At 38.9% G+C, this 24,609-nt stretch overlaps 2 protein-coding genes across 3 annotated transcripts in view; one reads left to right on the top strand and one right to left on the bottom strand.

Moving 5' to 3' along the window:
* Positions 1 to 24,609, bottom strand: part of adam22 (ADAM metallopeptidase domain 22) — a 53,328-nt gene that overhangs the window by 12,510 nt on the left and 16,209 nt on the right. For both annotated transcript variants that reach the window (XM_063878884.1, XM_063878882.1), the window contains exons 5-16: positions 21,586 to 21,668; positions 18,281 to 18,344; positions 7,461 to 7,527; positions 7,294 to 7,370; positions 6,650 to 6,724; positions 6,296 to 6,367; positions 4,782 to 4,948; positions 4,615 to 4,699; positions 4,335 to 4,425; positions 4,170 to 4,221; positions 857 to 956; positions 293 to 364 (exon numbers count right to left, since the gene is read on the bottom strand). In XM_063878884.1, the coding sequence (XP_063734954.1) occupies positions 293 to 364; positions 857 to 956; positions 4,170 to 4,221; positions 4,335 to 4,425; positions 4,615 to 4,699; positions 4,782 to 4,948; positions 6,296 to 6,367; positions 6,650 to 6,724; positions 7,294 to 7,370; positions 7,461 to 7,527; positions 18,281 to 18,344; positions 21,586 to 21,668 (1,005 nt within the window). The remainder of the gene's footprint in view (positions 1 to 292; positions 365 to 856; positions 957 to 4,169; positions 4,222 to 4,334; positions 4,426 to 4,614; positions 4,700 to 4,781; positions 4,949 to 6,295; positions 6,368 to 6,649; positions 6,725 to 7,293; positions 7,371 to 7,460; positions 7,528 to 18,280; positions 18,345 to 21,585; positions 21,669 to 24,609) is intronic.
* Positions 8,608 to 12,296, top strand: cldn12 (claudin 12). Its single transcript, XM_063878886.1, has 3 exons — positions 8,608 to 8,759; positions 10,060 to 10,316; positions 10,417 to 12,296. The coding sequence occupies exons 2-3, from the start codon at positions 10,098 to 10,100 to the stop codon at positions 11,239 to 11,241; spliced, it is 1,044 nt and encodes a 347-aa protein (XP_063734956.1). The 5' UTR covers positions 8,608 to 8,759; positions 10,060 to 10,097; the 3' UTR covers positions 11,242 to 12,296.

Genomic DNA, 24,609 nt, shown 5'->3' on the forward strand with positions numbered 1-24,609 from the left:
AAAGCTCTTAGTTGTCTTAATTAGATTAGTGTTATTTCCTGCAACACCTTTAATCCATGTAAACTGAAGTCTCTCTGGACAAACTCTGGTATTATCACTCTGTATGCACCACCTTGATTTCTCCTATGACTTTGTTTCATTACTTTAAATGGCCTGTTATTGGTGTGACACAGCAGGTTTTGTTTTCAGTTAATTAGCCCACTACTCTCACTTATGATGAATATCAAGTTGAACCTTTAGGGAACTACATCTCTGTATTGGCAGGCACCAATCAGTCAGTGATTTAACTTACCGCCGGGCTGCCACAGTCACACTCCTCTCCCGGCTCCACGAAGCCATTTCCACAAATAGGAGGGTCCAGCAGCTGAGAGGGGAAAGAAGAATTAGTATTTAACATGATAAGAAGATGCACAAAGTACTCACCTATTTTACTTGGTGCAGAAGTATTCTTTTACAAGTTTGAATCCAGCAGTCAAAACTTAACTAAAGTACAAAACTATTGGCACAACAATAAAGACCCAAAGGTAAAAAGACTCTGCATTTACCTATTTCAGAAAAATGTGTTTTGAATTTTACCAAGGGGTCAATAAAGTGTTATCAATGTTATATTAAATAAAACATGGTCAATTATTTGTCGATTATACGTTGTATTAATAATCTGAATCTTCACGGTGCAACTAAAGTTAGTGAAATTAGGTGTAGTGGATGTAAAGTAACATTAAATGGAAATACTTAAGTAAGTAAAGTAAAAGTCAAAATTATACATAATTACATTCCAACACTACTTAGACACGTTAACATTATATGTCACTTTTTAAAGGCTTTTATCCAAAGTAAATGTGTGAGTGTGACGTACCTTCAGTGGTTTGTTGAACAGGCAGGCTCCTCCCCCGCTGTTCAGGAAGTTATAGTACTCCTCCACGTTGCAGTTGGAGAACCTCTTGGGCAGGTGGAAGCTGTTCAACACAACCGCAGCACATTATGCAGTTACCGTGGAAACAGTACAGGCTGCATCTTCACATAATACTGGGAGAGAGGGGGGGCTTGTTTCCCACAAACATTACAGGACAAAACACTTGGAAAATATATTGTTTTGACATTTAATGCCACACATCGCATTGCAGTGCAACAGACAGTGCCATAGCAGGTTTGTCATATTTAATAAAGTTTGCGTTTCTTACACTGTACCATGGATATTTCAGGATTTACCCGTGTTTACCATACTCACAGTTCACAGAAGATCCCCACTACAACATGGAGGTAGTTATAAAGTAGAGTTAAGATAGTGAAGTTCATATGGATATATATGTAGGGTGTGAATGAAGTCTAAGGCGCATTGATGAACTTGTTCTGGAAATGAATACGGTCGATGATTCACAAAAACAGTTATTGCATTATCATGTGACACTAACATTATCACATCAGTATTCAACCGATTCACTAGTCTTCTGAGAAATCAAGCTCTTAACTCTTAAACGCTCCGTGTGATTGCTTCTATTCACTTTGAGTAAAAATATAATATCCAGCTGGATGACACACTCACTTGAAGCAACATCTGAAGTAAATCTATTCCAATCAGATGACTCCTGAGCAACCTGAGCAGCACTTAAAGGTCATCTTCTTGCTGCGCCATTGGTCACTTAAAGCTGATTGCTGCTGGCATATATTTAACTAGAGTGTCTCTGGTAGTGTGGCTCATCAGGACCGGCACAGGAAACAATGCAATAACAGACTGACTCAGAGAAGGGTCATCATTGTTTGATTTGAAATGGGGCTAAATGAAGCCACCTGTAGTGATTACGGTCGTATAAAAAGCCAGTAATGACAACTTGATGACAGATGAAGCACACTACAATATTTCAGGTTGTTTAAATCAACTGATGTGGTTTTAAGTTGTCCAAACTATAACAGAGATTTCAATCTTTGATTTCTAAATTTGCTTTAGTGCGTTATCTGGTCAAAAAACCTTGTAGTGTTGATCTGCTTTAAACAGTAATAATGGGTGGAATGCAGAACATGCTGGAATGATTCACCGGTATGTTATCTTGTGGCCTGATATTATTATTCATATTTTTCATTTCACAACATAAGGGACTATAAAGATATAAATAAAGGATATTAAAGATTAAAATAAGGGTACTATTGTATTATTTGCACATATCCAGAAAAAGATTCAATAACATCCTCTATCCCTCCTTTCTTGCCCCTGGTGGTTGTTGGGAGGCAAAGAGGCCCACACTGAGCCACAAATATTCACTTGGCTATACATGTCGTTTTTACAGTATATTTTAGAAGATTTGAATTTAGGGTTGGATCATAAAATATTCTCTTTTTTTAAAGTGACTCACTTATTTTTTTTATTTTTGGCACATAGCAAAATCAATGATGTCACAAGAAGATAAGAGAAAGTAAAGCAACGATATGAAACAATATATAGAAAACCATTCTTTTAAATCCCCACTTGACCATTATGCATAATGACTCTCTCTCTCTCTCACACACACACACACACACACACACACACACACACACACACACACACACACACACACACACACACACACACACACACACACACACACACACACACACACACACACACACACACACACACACACACACACTAAACCCTGTGAGAAATATGGGAACAGTTAGTAGTAGTAGTAGGTTAAGTTGATCAGACATGCAGGTGCTGAGGGATAAAAAGAAAGGTCCGCCAATGGACATGACTGAGTTCATTGAATACAAGCGTCTGAAATACCATTGACTTTTTTTTATTAGTATTATATGGGCCAGGTCCACTCACAGGTGTTGGGCTGATAGGAGCTCACAGTCACCTATCCTCTGTGAAGACATTATAGCAGGTTTATTATTGTAACCCAAACTAGCAGGGAGTGTTAGGGCAGTGCACTGTCGTTTCAGGGAAATGAAGTAGTCAAATATTGGCCTAAGATGAGAATGACATTGCAGACTGTATCAATCGGTTAGACATGGACAAAAGGAACTGATGAAAAGTTCTGACTTTCAAAGGGCAGGAGGGAGGAAGTGCCTCTAAATAATTAATACAAAAATAATCTTGGCAGGATACACAAAGATTACATGTAAAATTGTACAAAATGACTATGAAAAATACAGTCAGTGTATAATCAAAGGACATCTGACTGTATTTGTTCATGTAATTTGAATAAAGAAAGAAGCTGGGGCCACAGCGACTGTAGCGCTGTTGGATGAGATGGGAAAGGTTGTGATGACTGACAACCCCTCCGAGGCAGCCAGTTGGTTAAAAAACAGCACAGGCAACGTTTCAGCCAAGCTTCTGCTCACCTGCTGCCCCTTTCGGGATAGAGGGGGAACGCGAGAAGTATTTAAGAAGAGGGGTATATACACACATACACACACAACGCATTGGCTTTTACAGACACAACACACACATCCATATGCTCACAGCAACATGTACAGTATAAAAACCACAGATGTACACAAACTCATGATTACTGCGAAAGAAGAAATACACTGACTAATCCTAGCAAGCAACAGATTATATAACACATTACTAGTGAAAGAAACCCAATGAACTTAAATAAACAAGTCATAAGGGTGATATATATATATATATATAGGCTGACACCTAGTGGTGAATTATCAAACTACAATAACACTCTTTAAGGGGATAGAAATATTGATATCAGCATGTTTACACTGCCAAAAAAAGTAATATTTTGATGAAGATTAAGCTATTATCTATGCACTTTTTTTGCAGTAAGCGTTAAGCTAACTATGGTGCAATTAAAATGTAAGTTATTTGAGACATATAGGAGAATATCCTCTATTTCAAATTTTAAACAACAAATGTCCACAATTAATTTGAGTTTTGACCAAACATTTTTTACAACCATTAGGTCAAATTTCATGCGAAACCTTATGAAATAGCCATCTATTTAGAAAAGGAAAGAAATGATTGAGCAAAGAAATGTGCAATATATCATCAGTTAAATATGATGTTAGCATTACACCAAAGTGCATTGTATCCAATTTGTATATAACACAGATTTATCTAAATTGATATACTGCATGCCCGTTGCTTTTGCTTCATATCATTTGTTGGGCAACACAAAGTCTTTCTGTGTTGTGGTTTTATAGTCATGAAATGTTCTGTAAAAGTAGCTTACCCAACAACGTCCATTATACAGCCGAACCAAAGATCATCACACTTGCACTCTCCTAGAATAGGAAACACATTGAAATATTTTTATTGCTCGGAGAGGAGTCTTGAAAAAAGAATGATTGCGGGAAAAAGTAATAATTAAAACACTCATTAAGGTTGAGCTGTGTACCATTGAGGATCCTCTTGTTGTCAGAGAAGATGCCAATGTTCTGTCCAAGAGACTGAGCGAGGGTTATGGCCATCACATCTGTTTTCCCATACTGATGAAGAGGCAGACAGAAAGAGAGAGAGAACGAGGCAGAAAATAAACAGAATATCAGGTTAGTCTGAAACATAAATGGTGTTAAAGAAGTGTTTCAATGAGAGATTAGGTTTGAGTCTTCTATCTAATCAAAAGGGAATTGAATTAAGAGATTTTGGAAATCTGTTCTTGGTTATTTGAGACTCACCTCATTGACTCCCCCTCCTTTGGTGAGGGAGCATACACCTCCCATGTAGGAAGCCCCCTCCCAGCTGCTATGGAAATGATTCCCTCTGATGAAAAAAGAGAGTTATGTGTTTAATAAAAATATCCATTTAAAAAACCAGAACATATTTCTTAGATGTTTCGACTTACGAGAAGAGGTGAACAGAGTCGCATTTCTCCTTGATGAAGTCTTTTCGATACTTCATAAACTCCTTCAGCGTCACCATCGGGTCGTCGTCGATGTTGAATTTGTTGTCAGCTGACCACGTTTCCATTGCTACCAGCACAATACGGGTATTGAGCTGTTCCTTGAAAATCTGGGGAATTAGAAGTATGAAATGTAATGTCAGTGACAGTTGTCATTTGAAAGTCCTTCACTGAAAGTGCACAGACAGAAATTACTGATTGATATTAAAACTGACTTCATATTCATCAACATATCCAGCTGTCTGTTGTTACAGCCAGTCAGTGTGAACAGTCTGAGCCTGCCACCAGACAGCATCACACTACAGGCAGCTAGACGCAGACAATACGGGGAACAGTCTGAAGGACTAGCAAATAATAATGTTTGCTCTCATAAGATGGAAATCTATTGGGGTACTGGGCCCAGACAAACACTAGAAGAGAAGAGGACAAGAGCAAAGCCACTTTGTTTAAGCTGAACGCCTCAAAACAAAGCTGACAGAGCAGGAAGGAAGTATCAGAAACATATGCTGTTGTTCTGGTTATATCACAATCCAGCATATACAGCTTCACCTAAGCAGATCCACTTCGGTATGTGCACATTTAGTGATATCCTCGCCATATAGTATACTGTGTTTCAAAACATGTGGAATAATACATTTTGGAATTACATTTGGGTAATTGTTGTTTTACAGCTTTCTGGGTTTTACCAAAGATCTGTTTTTATATATACGTAAACCAGATGCTCAGGTCTGTGACTCATAAGTAGAGTTAATACAAACAAAACTGGAGCTAGCTACTGCTATGTTAAAGTTATTTCAATCATTCACATCCATTTATACCTACTCCTTTCTAACTCTACGGTTTACTCTACAGTGACCCTCTGTAAAAGACATTGGTTGGTCATAACTGTGACAACTCCTTTTCCAGGACTTAGCTAAGTACTTGTTTTACTGAATTCAATCTATAAAGATTTTACTTTGATTAATTTATTGTATGTTTATATAAGCTCTGCCTTACAAGTTATTGCTGTAATATGTATCATACCAAGCATACACTGGGGAAAAACGGCAACTAAACTCTGACATGGAAATCAATGTATATGTCCCAAATAGAATCGGCTTCATATGATCCTCTTCAAGGACACAACAGAAAGCGTGACCTTTTCTGAGCCTATTGGCTTACAGACATGACCCTGTGGCAGGTCATATTTCAGCAGCACAGCAAACAGATGTGGCTACCAATAATGAAACATAAAAATATCTGCCTCAGTTCTGTTGGGATGCCACTGCTGTTTCAGGCCTCTGAAAACTCATGACTGGCTAGTTAATGGCTGCACACAGCATATTATGGACCAGGAGAGGTTTTAAATGTAGGGAGTGAGGTTGGTTAAATGAGAAATCAGTGCAATGTGCGCTCAGCTCTAATACCTGGGAGTGCTTGTGGCAAGCTTTCAGGAAGAAGATCAATACAATTCTTACCATGTCAGCCATATTGACCACTGACTTAGCATAGTTATTCGTGTGCCCAACAGAAAGCCGATGCTTCTTGTACTGAAGAGAGAGACAGAGAGAGGAAAAGAGAAAATGAATAAATGTTGGATTGATAATCTGGAAGAAATTCATTTTAAAACATTCAAATGTGTGAAAGGAGCCAGTGTTTGCAGATTAAGTGTTCTCCAAATATCACCTTTTTGTTAAAAAACATTTGAGTCCCAGTGGATTTTGTCAGGCCCATTTAGATGTTTTTTATTCACAATTTAAGAGCTTTTTATAATGAATAATTTCACAGTTTACAGTCTATTAGAATTGTACATCAATAACATATTTTCTTACCATTAAATGGTCATTGATCACCATCAACTCAATGTATTTGGTCTCATCTTCTACACTGTGAGACACACTCGGAGCCTAAGAGAAAAACACAGTTTGCCACTTGATTTATAAACACAGAAAGAGAGACAACCTTTTCTCTATTTTCCTCCTAATGACTTTTAAACATAGACACACACACAAAGATCAGCTTTTGTCTCATGCGTCACCAAGAAAAGGAAAACAAAAAGAAATCGATAAGGTGAACTTTGCAAAGATAAACAAGGTTGGTCTGTTTTTTCAAATCCCAAATAAAGACGAGAGCAGCTCATAGAGCTGAGAGACCAACAGCTGCAGGCTGTCTGAGAAAAGATGAGCAAGCAGCCTCTACTTGCAAGGTAAATATTTCATGAAGAAGAAGAAGAAAAAGAAGAAGAAGAAGAAGAAAGGGTGGAGAGCTGTCGTGTAGGAGGAGATGAAGAAACAGCGCTCTCGTTTTAGCTTTGTGAATTTACAAAAAACATACCTGGTAAGGAAACAGTGTGAAAATCAGGGCGAACAGCATTCAGAGCATTTTACACCATAATGCGACATCAACATGAACTCATCAGCATCTTACTGCTAATGATGATAATGTTTCAGTAAATATGGCTGCAGAGGAGTCATACCTGTCTCCTTTTTCTTCTGTGAACAACTTTTGATCCGGGAAATGGGGGGCTGGGAAAAGGCGGCTCTGGAAAATCACCTAGTAAACAGAAAATTTCAATTAATTAAATGTTTTAATAAAATCATGAATAAATGAAGGTTCTCCTCATTACTTCAGTTATCATCTTACCATTGAGGAGATCATTAAATCCCTCATGCCCTGCAGATTTATATATCATGTGAATTCGGACATCTCCCTGAAAGACAGAAACATCTGAGTTTAATGAAGTTAATCAGTTCACAGATCACAGTCTCAGCTCGAAGTTCATACAATAATTACACCTGTCAAACTCAGGGGTGTTAAAATATTTGGACAGACAAACCTACTATAATTTGGTTGCTATAAAAAAGAAAATTATAGAAGGATTGGCAACCTCTCAAATTGTAATCTTGCACAAACACAATCCATCAAGCCTACAGAAATCCTACAGGAAATTGCAAAAATAAAATATGCAAGTCAAAAGTTAAGGATAACTTAATCACTCAGAATCATGTATCCTATAAAATATGGCCAACCTTTCCTATCTCAAGAGACTGACCACACAAGTGTTTTAAAAGACGTTTCTAATGTGGCTAAAGCTAAACCATATCATAAATATTATCTTTATTGTAGTACACAGGTTTTAATGCTTTTCATTTTTACGTCTTCAATTGTGTGGTATGTGCTCTGTCAATGTGTGGCTCTGTGCATTAAATTGTTTACATTACAGGCATCTATTTATCTATTTATTTATTTATTCATTTCAAAATGAATTCATCCTCAAATGTGGTATTTTTGCTTTCCTAGTTATAGTTTGTACTTTTTATTTTCCATGTATATTCCATCAGAAGCCAATCTCCTATCCATCCCCACCTGCACCAAGCACCGAACCTGGGGGGACAGAGCCTTCTCCGTCGCTGCCCCCTCCCTCTGGAACTCACTCTCACAACCCAGCAGAGACTGTACTGACCTCGCCACCTTCAAGAAGCTCACAAAAACTCACCTCTTCAAACTGGCTTTTAATGTGTGATTTTTTTATACTTTGATTGATTTTAATGTGACTTTTACTTTATTTATTGTTGTCTTTCTTTTTTATGTACCTCTGTAAAGTTACTTTGAGCATCTGAAAAAGCGCTTATAAAATAAATGTATTATTATTATTATTATTATTATTATTATTATTATTATTATTATTATTATTATTATTATTATGTTTTATTATTATGTTTATTTTATGATCAGTGTGATTTGAATGGTCTGCGCGCATGCGTCCCCCCCTGTGAGACAACACTGAGGGCAGAAACACCCACATCCTGTTTACGTTCCTCTTAACTGTACTTTAGAGAAAAAAAACCTCTGGGTTTGATTGTTTGTATTAAGTCAGTGGAGAACCAGGCTGAATTAAGAATGACTTCGATCTAAGTACGACCTCACTGTTGGAAATATAAGGTATGGTGGTCTATGTTTACGTAGTAGCCTTGTTTGAGTTTCACAGTGAGGAATTCGAGACGCAACAGGTTGTTGTAATGCTAACTTATTAGCCATAGCTAGCTAATTACCTAGTTTAACAAACTAGCGTTAGGGTTCAATGCTGGTGAGCCAGCCAATTCAAACATATTTATTATTCTTTATTTGGCGTTTGGACAGCAATTTTAATGAACACAATTGTTAATGTTTTAGGCTTTTGATCATGATAATAGTTATTTTCCAGTTAGCCTCAACGGGCTAAAATATTCAGCCTAAATGTGGCTAAGCTAGCTGATGAAGCTACTCAGACAGGCGTCATATGGGAGCCTGTTTCATGTAATCATGGCTTCATAAACACCAGGTATTACCCACCATTACTAAGTTATGGTGAAACGGTAATCACGAAATTGGATTGCAATATAACAGGTTATAATAGGCATTTGCACTGCTGACAGTTTTTGAATGATTACTGCATTGTTCATAAAATAAGGACGTGGTGTATAATGCAGCCTGTTCCGTGACAACTGTTTGAAAACGGATATAATAATATATAAAACGTGACAGTGAGCTTTTTAAATGTAAAGATACGTTTAAAACTTATACAGTTTGATAGTCATTAAATGATGCTGCAAACTGTAAAGCTTAATATAAAATAACTTGAAAGATATTGCCTGAGGCTTGATTTAACTATGTGTTTGCCCAGCAATTCATAAAAGAAGTACATTTCCAGACAATTTTGAGACAAACCTGTAACCACTGAAAGAGGAAAGGACAGTGGTGATCTGATTTTTCTGTTTGTATTATATTAAGGCATAAAATTGGTTCTAAATATACGTCTCCACACAGTCATGGTCAGTCAGTGTTGCATGCTGCTACAGAAAGAGACATCTCATTCAATCGCTCATTGTCTGTCTGTACAGTTTATGTAATGCACTGCAGTATAGACACTCTCGCCCTGCAAGCTCAGCTCCCAAGTCAGTCTCACTTTGTTTGCTAATGAAATGAGAGCATTGTTTCTCTGGGACAGCATTTATTAGGTCAACTACACTGGTGAATAGAAGTACAGGGGGGTTGCCCATAGCTAGGTCAGTCTGTGGCACAGTTTACTTTTTGCAATAGTAATGGGGCCATTCTGAGAAACTTGTATAACCATGTCTTTTTCCTTTGACCAGTTGTTCTGTGCTCCAGAAACTGATTTACTTTCACATTATGGCCCTATTGATTTCCACTGCAGTGACCAGCGACCTTCCTTCTAACTACCTCTCTTTTTATGTTCAAACAGGAACTCTCCTCGTGGCCTCAGTTCCTGTCAGCACCACCATGTCGTGCCGGGACATCCACGCCACCAATGCTTTTGCCTTCATCATTGCCTTTGTTTCTGTGGGAGGGCTTGCTGTGGCAACATTAATCCCACAGTGGCGTGTAACAAGACTCGTCACCTTCAATCGTAATGCCAAGAATATCAGTGTGTATGATGGGCTGTGGGCTAAATGTGTGAAACAGGATGGCTATTCTGGATGCTACTACTATGATTCAGAGGTATTACTTTGAGAAATGGGCTCTCCTCTGCTTTTTCTTGTTTTTATATTTTCTGTCCTTAATTGTCCTAACAAAAAATCTTGTCTTCCCATGTTTCCAGTGGTACTCTAAAGTGGACCAGCTGGATCTGCGGCTCCTGCAGTTCTGTCTTCCTACGGGCATGATGTTTGGCTCTTTGGCCTTGCTACTGTGCATGGCAGGAATGTGTAAGACCTGCTGCTGCTCAGACAAGCCTGAACCAGACATTAAGACCATCAGATTCCTGGTCAACAATGCAGGCTGTCACCTGGTGGCAGCGACATTTTTGTTCCTGGGTGGAGCTATTGCCATCGCACCCTCAGTGTGGTTCCTGTTCCGCACCAAGGAAATGAACATCAGATATGACAACATTTTCTCTGATGGCTTTGCTGTGTATGTGTCTATAGGCTGCTCTGGAGGACTAATGCTGGCTGCCCTGCTGATGTTCATGTGGTACTGTATGTGTAAAAAGTTGCCTTCACCCTTTTGGTTGCCTCTGGCCTCTATGCCTAACTCTCTGTCCACCCAGCTTCTCACTGCCAATGGATATCCTCCGTCCCCAGTTTATGGCCCTCAGCCCTTCCCTCCCCAGACCTATCCTCCCACAGTGATCGACTCCCAGCCATATGTGACCTCCCAGGGCTACGCCCAGAGTGTGGTCACCCCTGCACCGCCACAGGTGTACATGTCTCAGATGTCTGTTCCTGATGGGTATGGCTCAGAGGTGGGAGGCAACCAGGCCTATAGCTACGCTCCCTCACAGAGCTACGCTCCATCTCAGGGCTACGCACCCTCGCAGAGCTATGCTCCATCTCAGGGCTACGCATCCACCTACGCAGGTCAGCGATACTCCTCCCGCTCAAGGATGTCCGCCATAGAGATCGACATTCCCGTGCTGACACAGTGACAGTAAGAGGAGAGAGGCTGGAGACGTCAAACTTCTGTCCATGAAACTCAATGAAGTTCACCACTGTTACAACTCAGAGCATGATAGATGGAAATTAATAATATGGAGCCATTTACAGCCCCTAGAGTGATACACTCAGTCAATCCAGGTCTGTACTTCGCTGATTATACTGTAGAAGACGAAACCCAGTCAAAAGAACTCTGGGTTTAATATGAAGGATTGTTCCTAAATAACAGAGATCACTGGCACAAGCAACACTGGAATCAGCTTAGTACTGTAGAAAAGGGAAGAAAATAGATGTCTTTCTAGCCAAAAATACAGAAAGACACCTCAACCAACCTTTTACACTGTTCTTACTCTTAACTTGCTTAAGTGGCCAAAGAACCAACTAACTTAATACAAGCAGATAGTTACTAGCATTAAGTATGTGAGTGAATATAAATTCCCACTCTGTCTTACACTATAGATTTAAGAAGCACTGATTAAGGCTGCCATAAGTCTGGCGATAGCTTGCCAGCAAAAATGTATTTCTCAGTTTTCTTTGTTTGTGTTGGACACATTCTATTCATACTGAAATGACTTGTTACATTTCCCTATGTAAAGCTTACAGTATAAAAACTGTCTGTTATCACTACTGAACATAACTTTATATCCTGTGGTCCTGAAGGAACAACTACTTATTAACTCACCTGTTTGTATGTTTTGTTTTTGTGTTACATGAATTGTGATGTTGCCCTGTGAAGAGCAGCTGTTGAAGTTTTTTATGCACTAACTTTGTGAATACTGTGCCAGTTTGCTTTGCCTTTGTTCACCTTTCTTTGTTTTAGCCTTGAGTATTTTTTTAACATGTTACCTAATCATTTATTGTAAGTGTTAATGTAAAATAAAAAACATGACACTAAGAAATGTCTTAGTAAAGTTGAATTTGATGGACAAATGCAAATTGAGATCACTATGTGGAATAACATTTTAATTATGAACTGTAATGTTAACAGAATGAGAGCGCTGTTCATCTGCACTCAACATGTCCGCTGATTAAAACTTTTGCCAACTAAGCTGACCAAGATGTTATCATTCGATGTTGACGCCAAATGCTTTTCTACACACTTTTGTATTAGAACATTAATGTTTGCCTGTTTATTTGCTGGGCTGGGGAAAAAAACTGCTATAAAGAATTACGTAATATGCATAACTGCAATACAAAAATACTCAATGAATAATTAATCACATTTATACTGAGAGAGTTCATGTAAAGTGTTTTCTCCATCTGAGCCACATCTCAGTTAGACTGAATTACAATCTAGCAAAGACGGTCGGCTCGTATCTGCTGGTTGTCTCCACACTTACAGTTTAATTGATAAATTGTTTGAGGAAATCAATGGCTTCTGAGGTTCTGGTTTCCCAGAAATGTAACCCCATAATGTAATACTTTTGAAATCCCCCTCATGATGACTTGATATTAAAGTTGTTCAGAAGTCAGTCTGAACCAGGGAAGCCAAGGCCACGTTTGCTTAGTATACATTTTGCTTTCTAGGACTCTTACATACATTCATATTAAATACAAATAATAACAATTGCCCAAAGTGTGTCTTCTAATCATCTGTACTGTCATACCAACAAGCAAATACCCAATTACATTAAATGTACAATGAATAAAAACACAGAAAAGCCGCATACTTTATGTTGGAGAAGCTGGAACAGGATACAATTGGTAAGTTGACTTAATGATTATAAATGTTTTGATGCTTGACGAAAACATTGATGCACTCTAATAGATGTCAATGCAACAAAAGTACTGCTTTGCTTGTCTTTAAAGCAAGATTTTATTCAAGCCTTCATGGCTACGCGGAACTCTTGGTCATTGCACCTTTAACAACACAGCACTGGCAAATTGACAGTTGCTCTGAACTATGATTTCCTCTTTGGGTAAATATTAAAGTTATCATAAGGTCCAGAGAGAAAGAGCCAATTATAAAAAGTTAGCATTTTTTTTAAATGAAGCTTTAAAGCTCCAGTGTTTTGATTAATCTTTGATGTAGTCCTGGTGGACGGAGCATCTGCAGACTAAACTGCAGCAATTATAATTGGATCCAACTTCTTTTTTGATGTTACTCTTTCATGTTAGCTGAGGCTAAAGTGGCTGATGATTCATCAAACATTAATTAGCAAAAGTGTATTGCATTTGTATTTTTGAACTGTTGAAATAAAACATGTATTGACAAATGTCTTCTTAATTCCCCTGATTATTACTTCCCTCAGTTAAAAAACACAAGCACAGCATATAGACTCTGTAGGGAGTGTGTAGTGTCGGAGATTAAAGGACTTAACACAGATGGCTTTCATATGTCATACTACAAAGAGACGACGAGGAGCCTGGGTTGCCAGGGGAGATGGTACCTCAAACTACTGGCTCATGAATATAAAGCAGGGAGGGGTAACACGCTTTCATTTTGCTCTCGATCTGCAAGTGTGAATGAACTGGTCCAGGTTTAGTAACATGAAGTTGGCTTGAGGCCACAGGGAGACCCCTTTTTTCCTAAATCCCATCAGCTTCAACTCACTCTGAGCTTCATACCCAGCTTGAGCTAATATACAAAATCCTCCTCTTGGCACCCAATGCACACCCACCCCCCCACCTGCAACCTGCCACCACCCCCAACAACATACCCCTTACTTCACCCTCCCCCACCTCCTCTTCCTTAGTTATCCTCCCTGATTTGGGAGGTTTTACAGAAATGCAAGGATGACAGCCCAAAAGATATTAAATGTTGTATGATTTAACAGAGACCAATTGCAAAGTTCCCCATTTGAGAAGCAGTTATCATGTTATTGTTAATGTTATTTTTAGTTTTGATTAAAAAAAACTATTTGAAGAATCAAGATTATGTTTGGACAAGCATTTATTGTGCTCATAGATCATTTTGAGAACATCGGTCTGGTTGAAATTCCACTTTGTTCTCATCCATGTACATACTAGCCTTCAATGTATTGTTTGTTGAGTGCTAATTAGAAAATGTTAGCATGATAGAATACCAGACTAAGTTAGTGTACATTATACCTCCTTAACATCAGTAATTTAGCACTGTCATTGTTGGGCAGTGGTGGCAAAGTGGTTAGGGGCTTGGCCTGGGAACTGGAAGGTCACCAGTTCAAGTTCAAGTCCCCGAAGGACCAAGTGCTACCGTGGTGTCCCTGAGCAAGGCACCGTTCCCTACACTGCTCCCTGGGCGCCGTACATATGGCAGCCCACTGCTCCCAACACTAGAATGGGTAAAATGCAGAATTCGCGAATTTCCTCATGGGGATTAATAAAAGTACATCTTTCTTTAGTGTGTAAGCATGCTAACGTTAGCATTTGACACAAAGTATTACTGTAGCTTAGCAGTAGCCTCATAGATCCGTATGAAAGTAATCAAAGACTGCAATTTAACGCACAAACACAAAACTAAATGTTTTTATTGAGAACGATTAACCCTAATTTTGTTTTTAAAGATCATTCTGAAGCAGTTTCACCGTCATTCTCAATTTATTTAAAAGTCATTTTTATGAGGAACTACTCCATTCCCTTTGCAAATTGCATTGTGGGAGAGTCAATCAAGAGCACATTGAAAAATTGTCCAGTATGAACACTACAAGCAAAATCCTGCTTAGATTAGGAACAAGCCGTCTTGATGAATGATATAAGGAATGATATATTATCAAAATACTGCTATGTCCTTGTTCTTTAGCCTTCATGGTGTACGCATGGATACTGCACCGTCAACAGAAGACAAACACAGCATCATACTTTGCGTTATTTCTTCCTGAAAGCAAATAGTCAGAGCTGCAGGGACGCTGCATGCTGAGGCGCAGGTGGGGTTGGAAAGGTGTCCCAAAAAAAACAAGAAGGCTAAACATATGGTGTTTTCTGCATATGCAAGTCAGCATCACATATTCTCCCGTCAAGTTGTCTGCACACACACGCTCACACAAACACTCACACACTCAATAAGTGCAAGATTTATCCTTAATGATGGCCTGTGCACATCACATCCTTTAATTTTGGCGCTCTGTGATGCTCACAACACAGGTCTCCTTGTTCACAAGCTCATCTTTTACATAACACCGTACGACACTTTAGAACTAGTTCAGCTGCATGAGGTGACAAGAGCAGCTTGTCCAGGACACACTTAGCTAATGTCCTGCATAACTTTTCTGCCTTGGCGGAAGAAGGGCAGATGGATTTACCATATGGCCGACAGGAGCCATGCAGACTTTCCATCCATCTCAAACCCCCATCATGCCACTTTCTTTTTCATCACTTTCAACTAGATCATAACAGAGGGAATTACTGGTGCATAACGAGATTCTGCATTCAAGGTTTCAGGTTATAACAAGAACACCGATGACTAAACAACATGTTTAGAGAGAGTGCCTTCTAACATTCTCTTACATTTTTTGAGTGTTGATAATTGGAATAAACTGGAGCACTTAGGTTTTTGAAATAGAGAAAAAGACACACGGTGAGGAGCCCAGAGATGGAGAGGGGGAGAGACAGTCGGTTTGGACCGAGCCCCGCAGGGAGCAGACATCCAGAGCTCAGACCTGACAAACTGACAGCCGGGGTTCAGGGCAGCGCTGTCCCATTGGCATTATCATGCAGACAAGATTCCCACACCTAAAATGCCAGAATCATAATTGGCACTGGAGTTACGTGCCCAATATTTTTACAAAAGCTAGCCTGCACTTTCACAGCAGTACAGGGAGTTGTGTTTAAGCTAATAGTAAAACTGTGCAGTATGTAACAGGTAATACATGTTGAAAGGCTAGTATGAAAGTATGAGAGGAAATATAATTGGTCTTCATTTATTTTGCAATCAACAAATTGTATTAGATTGTTACAGTTTCCTATGGTCTCCTTTTTTAGAGATCCAGAAATCTCTATAATATTACTATACATATTATAGTTTAGTGTTTACTAATGCAAACGTTTTTATATAACAATGTAAAAAGTCCTGCATTCAGAAAGTAGCAGAATGTGACAACGTATTAATAGTTAAAATACTAAATAGGCAGAAACACTTGGTCCTTTTTTTTTCTATCATTAATAATCTACTGTATTTGTTTGAAGAGGAGCTACATTTAAGCTAATTTTTAAGCTCTATCTTTTTTTTTAAACATGCTGATGCAGAAAAAAATAGCCAGTTACTTAAAAATTAGGAATCTATCAGTCTAAAATGAGGGCTTTTGGTATTATAGGCAGTTAAAATGTTGTTCATGATGACCATATGTTGCCTAATGCTCTCTTTTTTAGCTTTGTATTTGTGCTACCACAAGCTGTCTTAATGTCTTTTTTAAAATTTCATGTGCAGCAGTGTTTTGGCCAAATGTTTGTCATGACATTTATTTAAAAACCTCAGTTAAACTCTAGTGGAGAATCTCTTCCAAATTTGATGTGCATTTTACATCACTGTGTCTGAGTGAATGACCAAGACACTATATCTCTAAAGACAAGGGCTGCAGAATATTCCTACTCTCTCTCATCGCTTGAATAATTCAGTCCCTCCAGAAAACGCTGGAGAGGAATGACGGGGGCAGAGAGGAGAGGAAGAAAAGGCAAGAAAGGAATGGAGTTAAAGAAGAAGTGGAAGGGAGGAGAGACACAGGAAATAAACCCAGTGGGTGAAGCGTTGTTGTTTCTTATTCTTTTCTTAGTTTATACATTTTTCAAATAATCTCACAGAATTTTCTTTTTCTTTAACTTTAAATGTATTTTATTTTTGTATACTGTGATATTATACTGAGGCTGTCAGATAATAACTAAATGTTGTGTTTTTGCTCTGCTCCACTGCTTCTTTTTTTATCCCTTTCTTCTAAGTTCGACACTCCTCTATTCAGCCTTACAGTTTGATCCTTACATCCATCCATACTCTTTATTTCCTCTCCTATCCACTTGATGCTTTTCGCACTAAAAACTGTAATATGGGAATGAACCTTAAGTAGCTGTGTGCCAGACAGCCCCTACTAACACTTAAAAGTGCACGCACGCACACACACACACACACACACACACACACACACACACACACACACACACACACACACACACACACACACACACACACACACACACACACACACACACACACACACACACACACACACACACACACACACACACACACACACACACACACACACACACACACACACACACACAAACCCCTGACCTCTCTTATCTCGTCCCTCTCGTCCCTGAGATTAACACCACACACTTCCTCTGGATGTTTTAATTAGAGTAGAAACGAAGCACGCGCACACAGTATCAGCAGCTTGTTCTGTCACCTTCATACTCAAAGCATCTTTAGAAAATCTCAGATCTTTCCATTCATGCAGACCATAAAGCCTGACTGTAATTGTTTTTATCTAATTGGGAGTACGCTTTTCTACAGTCTGCAGACTTTGTAACCAGGGCACATCTTTTGTGTCCTGAGACCTGAGGGTCACACTCACAGAGAAAAAGTGAAAACAACCATCTGTAACTGATTCTGATTTCATCTCAACCTTTTCTAAGGACAATAACTTATCTTTAGGACTCCTGTAATACCAGGAAAAGTATTCTTACCACCAATAAAGATATAGAGCCCGGTACAGTGATTTCCAGTTAGGGGTATGTGAGTACCTCAGGAGGTACAGGGACATAGCTCAGTTAAGTACACAAATCACATATCACAAGGTCTGAGTGAAGATGCAAACTAGACAATCCTCCTGGTGAATTGTCTTACCAAGCCTAAACATAGCAAATAAAGGATAACTACATATGTTTATATAATACTATCCCTAGCCTTTAGACTTGGATAAAAGCCAGGGATGGTGCTGTTAAGTGATGCAAGTCATCAAAAACGTTTCCTAAACCTACATTTTGTATATTAAAATGATGTATCATAATTGAGCACAGAAATAACAACAAATATAGATGAATTTAAAACGATGAAAGAAGGGGAAATTGATAAAACATCTGCACCTTCTACAAATGTGCATACATTTTGACAGTACTTACATTGCTGCTTCCCTGTCCTCCAGGTTCAATCATGTAGGTGTGATTGCCGTCAAAAAACATCCCACTGAAAGAGAGAGACACGAGAGCACATATCAATACCGCTGTTGTTTTGTTCATCACTAAATGGAATAATGCATCTGTTTTCAACTCCTCTTCAGCCGTTGTTATGTGAAAGATTGGCCATTTCAGTGCTGGCCCAGGGTGTGTTTTTTTTTTGCATCATTTGTCAGAATAATAACTGCAATGCACTCCTACATGTTGCAGTTTTGGACAGAATCCTCTGCTGTGCTGCTCTGTTTGACATGTGTACGGCTGAGGAGGGGAATAGGGTGATGCAAGACAAAAGGTCATCCAGTCATCTCGGATATTCCCCCCACACAGCATCACTTAAAGGTCACCTAAGGATTTCTACTCTCAAGCAACAACTAAGAGCATAAACTGAATGACCACAAATTACAATGACACTTCTAAAAGGGTTCAGCAGAATATCTGGGCAAAGTCCTAATGATACTCAATGAAGCGTTTAATGAGTTTACATGCACATGAAAAACTCTTAAAACATTAATCACGTAAAGGTAGGAGAGGAAGAATACAAGCAATTATTCTTAAAATTCAAAAATCAATTTCCAACTAGGCAGCTGGGGGAAGGTCTTTTTGTCTCTGCCTGCCTGCGTGTGCACAAAACATAAACGTCATCTGCGTTAATTAACTTTATCTGAAGCTTTTAGGAGATTGGTCGGGTCAAACTGTAAAGTCATGAGGGGAAACACTGCAGGTACACAGTCTGTCTTTCTCTTCCAACTACCTTTTCTACCTGGCCTTCATCACACAAAATCACCTTCAGCACACACACACTCTGTACCGGTCCAACATTGCACTTACAACAGATTAAACACAGAGTGGAAACAACGGTCAAAGTGTATTTTGGGGTTTTATTTTCCTTGTATTGTTTTGTATGCCCTTTCTATATAGTTAGACGCTGTATATCAGAATGACGCAAACATGTTTAAGAAAATAAGTGATTGAATGCAGAAACAAGAGGCTGATTTCACAAACAAACACTGGTCATTCTGCTGAGAAAATACACATTTTACAATACCGCCACTGTTTTCTGAACTTTCAAGGACTTTAAAGGAGCCCTTTCCCAAACCTGCTTATGTTGCAACAATTATGGTTAATATCAAATAAGAAATATGTGTATTTGTTTAGTCCTAGAGTTTCATCTCATAGTTTAGCTGTTTGTCCTCAACTATAATGTTTTGGTTTAATTTCAGGATTTAAACCTACCTAATTTTTCAATTTTAGCAACATCTGAAGTGTCTGTTGTGGTTCTGGAGGAAAATTTGACTTTAACATCGCCAAACATTATTTTTAAATTATTTCATGTTGATATGTAAAACAAACGGAGGATGCTCCAAACAGGAACCTGGGTCAATAGTTAACTCTCTGCTGAGAGCACTATGCTGCTGTACACGGTTAATATGTGTGTGTATGTGTGTGTGTGTGTGTGTGTGTGTGTGTGTGTGTGTGTGTGTGTGTGTGTGTGTGTGTGTGTGTGTGTGTGTGTGTGTGTGTAAGAGACAGAGAAAGATGAGAGAGCAGGATGTATATTATTGTAAACACCTGACTCAGCATAAGGGAAATACTCTGCCTCTAATGTCTAACCCCTCGACACCGCTGTGCACTCCCTTAACTTCCTCCCTTTTACTGTTTCTCTCACACACGGACACACAAACACACAAACTAGTCTGTGCAGGGCATACTACGGTTGTTTCTCCGTCTCCTTATATTTCCACATCCACAAATCTGAAATGAAAAAAGTTAACCCCAAATTGTGGATCTAATTGAACTAAAATAACCATGCTACAAACAATAACAAATACATACCGTCCATGACAGCAGTATTATTACTAATGTTTTATCATTTAATCTTGCATTTTGAGCAACTTGAAGTCACGCATTAACATTTAGCCCATTTAATCTAATCTGTGACATCAAGACATATCCTGTATGTATAACTGTACTGCATGTGCGACACATTTACCTTGTCAAGGCTTGATTAATTCATAGCCTACGTTTCATTTTTTTGTGTGCAACGCTACAGCGCTAATTTGCTGTGCTGACACATTTCTCAACACGTTGCCACAATCACATGAAATATGCAAACATTATTAAAACCTGACCTTACTGTAGCTTACTCAGCGACTATCAATTTGATTTCACCCATTTACATTAATTAGCTGCGTTTACTTCTCTGCACTGATTATTTTGTTTATTTAGACCAATGTAATGTTGAGGGAAATAAATTGGACTGAATTAAGCTTTAATGACATGATTGATCGAGAATGATTCATAATATCTCCACTAACAAGTATAAGGGCTAACAAGGTGAAGTAGTTTTACTCCATTACCAATTTGCAGAGGTGATGGGTTATAAAGCTTAGATTGCTATTTACACATAAAACCCATTTGCTACTGAAAACTATTTCAAAGCCTGATACCCAAATCTCTTTGTTTACTTAGAAGAATTATTGTTGTGCAATATGAAACTGTAAAGTTAATACAATCATACTGAGACACAGATTATTGTTAGTGAATAAGCTGTGCATACAACTGACAGCTTCTTCTACACTGATTTCCATATTTTTCCTACAGATAGCAGCAGTACAATAAATGTTTCTTACTTATTTTTTGCAATTTACTTTTACACCTCATAGTTATTGTAAAAAAAATATCATAGCGGGTTAAATGTCTGAGGTTTGGCCAAAGCAGTGTGAATTTTCCGTTTTATGTTACGGGAAAATACTGTAACCTTTCAGGAATTGTGTGGAAGCAACTTTGAAAAACTGTAATTAATGCACATGTGTTATACCTGATTATTCATAGGTGCCTCTATATGCAAGTGTTGTATTGTCTGCACACAATGACATTCAAGACCACAGAATACACTTCTGCCTCTCATCTGTTCATATATACGCACACACAACCTATAACACACCCTAACTCATAAACAGTGTGCATCCATTCCTCCCTGCAGGCCTTGCTTCTGACCCGTCTCTCTGCTTCAGAGTGCAAACTCTAAAATTACCAGTACTAGCAAGGACAGAGAAAATAAGACGTGTGAGCAGCACCTGTCTGTGAGAATGATAACCTGTCACAAAAAACCGCAGAGACAGAGGAAGGCTGGCTAAAACTAATTACATTGACCTAATGGATAAATGGGAGCGAAGCCGGCGACTCACAGAGGAAGCAGTGTTGTCTGAGACACATGCACACATATAAAGCCACATAATATTTGTACTTACTGCAAACCATGACAGGTGGAAACAGCCACAAAGGAGTGAGGAACGTCTCTGACCTTCCCCTGATAGTAGCAGTGCTCTCCTCCCTGTAGCAACACACAAACACTCACAGATTAAAATCACACACATGGCTGCCTCTTCAAATGTCTCATACACTCAAACTGAAAGAAAAATGTCCCACTTGCCATTTTCATTACCACCTTTCATCAGATAATGAGTTCAGAGCAATCAATCACACAGAATCCATTCACTAACCAATATGTGGTCTAGATGTTTTTGTGTGCGTGTGCTGTGTGTTTATGTGTGCTTGTGTCATGCTTTGAGTTTAACTCATTCACATCCTACCATCTGTTTATAACTGCTCTGTCCTCTATCCAAACTTCCACCCATTATTGTAAGCCTCCGCATCGGTCACTTGTAAAAGTTTTTCCATCTCAGTCACAACTACCCAACCATCCATACTGTCTGTCTTTGCTCTCTATCTCCTGTATGCCTGTATGTGTGTGTGTGTGTGTGTGTGTGTGTGTGTGTGTGTGTGTGTGTGTGTGTGTGTGTGTGTGTGTGTGTGTGTGTGTGTGTGTGTGTGTGTGTGTGTGTGTGTGTGTGTGTGTGTGTGTGTGTGTTACTCTGCGATAAACACACTTTTATTTTCTATAGACGTGTATGATGTCTAAGTGTCTAAGTGCTCTGCAGGCCATCTCTTCCTGGTCCATTTCTCGCTGCCTAACAGCCATTAGGCAGGAAGCCGGTCTCCCTGAGGAAACGCAGCTTTTATCAGAGGATCAATTTCTTCGCTACAGTCTGATGCTTTGCAAAGCAACGCTGCGCTATGTCCACTTGTACCTCCAGCTCTCTCTGTGGACTTCATCCCACTCCGAGCCTGTATTAGGGGCTTATCGGGGTCATCATGTAAGCGTTTGTTGCGGTTTTTAAAACTACATGGCTTACCTGAACTACATACATTATGATGGTCTCTTTCCACAGGATTTTGGAAACGGAATTTGTTCACATTCAGTCACAAGAACAGAAATGATGTTGTGCAATAAGACACAATACTGGATCCAATTCAGCCCAGCCAAATTCTTCCACTTCCACCCAGTTAGATTATAAAATGGACAGAACTCTTGTGTGTGTGTGTAAAGATTGGAGCTGGTGCCAGCAGCTGGTTAGTTAGCCTGCATAAATCCTGTAAAAAAGGGGGGAAACAGCTAGCCTGCTCTGTCCAAATGTAACCAAGTGGGCTTTTTAGTCTTGCTAGACATGCAATTTAAAGTAATGTCTTCAAAAAGAGGTGGTAAACAACTAGTAAGAAGTCCAAAAAGTTTTTTATTTCTGTTTTTTGTGTTTGGTCTGTATCAAACAAAGTAGATATAATGGCTGTATCAGTAAGTAAAGATACTTGTAGGAGGATTTTCTATGGGCAGCTGTTACCATACAGTCAAACTCTCAGCACGAGAGAGAATACGTGTATTTGCAAAAATGCTCCAGAAATCCTTTGAGTGTTTTCCTTTTATGAACTAAGAAGCCCAGATTGCCCAAACAAGGAATTGGGCTAGCTGAACAATCCAAAGTTATGTGGACAGATGTGACCGAGTAACTCTGCGCTTATTTCCTAACTCTCATGTGTTGGATAAACAAAAATTGTTGTCATTATTGGTGAAATTGCATCATTCATGTGGAAATGTGTGTTATTTTGCTTCTTCTGCTCTCACGCAGTACTAACTATACCAGTCTATCAGTTCTCCTTCTATTTCCACATCCAATATGGCCAGAACTGACAAATAATAAAACTAAGATCAATGACACAGTCAAGAGTTAGTGAATTATTGGCAAAATAGGGAGCATGATTATGAACATATGAATAGGCTGCAAGAGAAGTTGTACAAGTTGTGTAGATAGATGGAAAGCTAGATGGAGCTGCGGATGAAGATAGAGAGGTTAGGTAAAGAGACAAGTGTGAGCTGAAGAGACAGAGAGGGCTATTTATAAGTGGAGCTGTGCTCTACTATCCCAGCGTCTCTCCTCCCCCTGTCGCCCTGAACCTTCTGCTCCACTTCTCATCAAAGCAAGAAACACCCAAAACCCAGTGCTGTTGGTACATCCTTAGTGTGTGTGTGTGTGTGTGTGTGTGTGTGTGTGTGTGTGTGTGTGTGTGTGTGTGTGTGTGTGTGTGTGTGTGTGTGTGTGTGTGTGTGTGTGTGTGTGTGTGCGTGTGTGCGTTTGCGTGCGCGTGTGTTACTTAACTGGCCTTATCTGTGCTCTCCTTACACTCATCTGAGAGTAATTAATCATCTAATCTGGACAACACAATACACAATAAATAGGTGGAGGTCTGTTGGTAATCAAGTAGGACACTTTGCCCTCTGAATGTCAGTAAAAATGTGTCTATCAGATCATTAAAAATAAGGATTTGACACAATATATGTCATGTTTTGCTGTTCATGAGGCAGAAAGTGCCTCACCACTTATGTATGAATACAGTCAGTCTGCTGTGTTACAAGGCTTTTGACCTCTACAGTGTGCAGAGTAACTAACAGCAGCTTGTCTCATATTAACCTTTCTGAACAGCAGCCATTAATAAAGAAGTGCCTCTTGTTCTTTTCGCTATTTAAACTGCAAAGCATGACCAAATAATTTGCATAGTGAGTAAATTCTGGATATTCATCTACAAGGTGAAATAATTCCCAGAGATACTGCTTATAATAAGTTCCATAATTACAAGTGATTTTATCACACAATGTGGTTTAATAATTAGGATCATTCTCTGTAAAGTATCTAATATTTTACTAATCTGCTGCTAAGATGAATAAGCCTGACCATTATAATCCCCCCACTTATGTGATATAACCCTCAGTGGGTGTCCTGTAACTGAAGTCCAGATTTCAGAGGATTATCACAGGGATCTCCATTTCATGTAAGTTAAAGGTTTATGACGCTTTGAAATATAAACTGAAGAAAGAATGGATGGGCTGTGATTTCTCTGAGTGTGCAAAGTAAGACATTGATTAACCAATAAAAGGCTCTGAG

Source organism: Eleginops maclovinus, chromosome 3, assembly GCF_036324505.1.
Source record: "Eleginops maclovinus isolate JMC-PN-2008 ecotype Puerto Natales chromosome 3, JC_Emac_rtc_rv5, whole genome shotgun sequence".
NCBI lineage: Eukaryota > Metazoa > Chordata > Actinopteri > Perciformes > Eleginopidae > Eleginops > Eleginops maclovinus.

Bases quoted from the DNA above. Each gene is read 5' to 3' on its own strand.
- cldn12 (XM_063878886.1), top strand. From the start codon at position 10,098: ATGTCGTGCCGGGACATCCACGCCACCAATGCTTTTGCCTTCATCATT. The intron at 10,317-10,416 runs GTATTACTTTGA...CCATGTTTCCAG, and splicing joins GCTACTACTATGATTCAGAG to TGGTACTCTAAAGTGGACCA.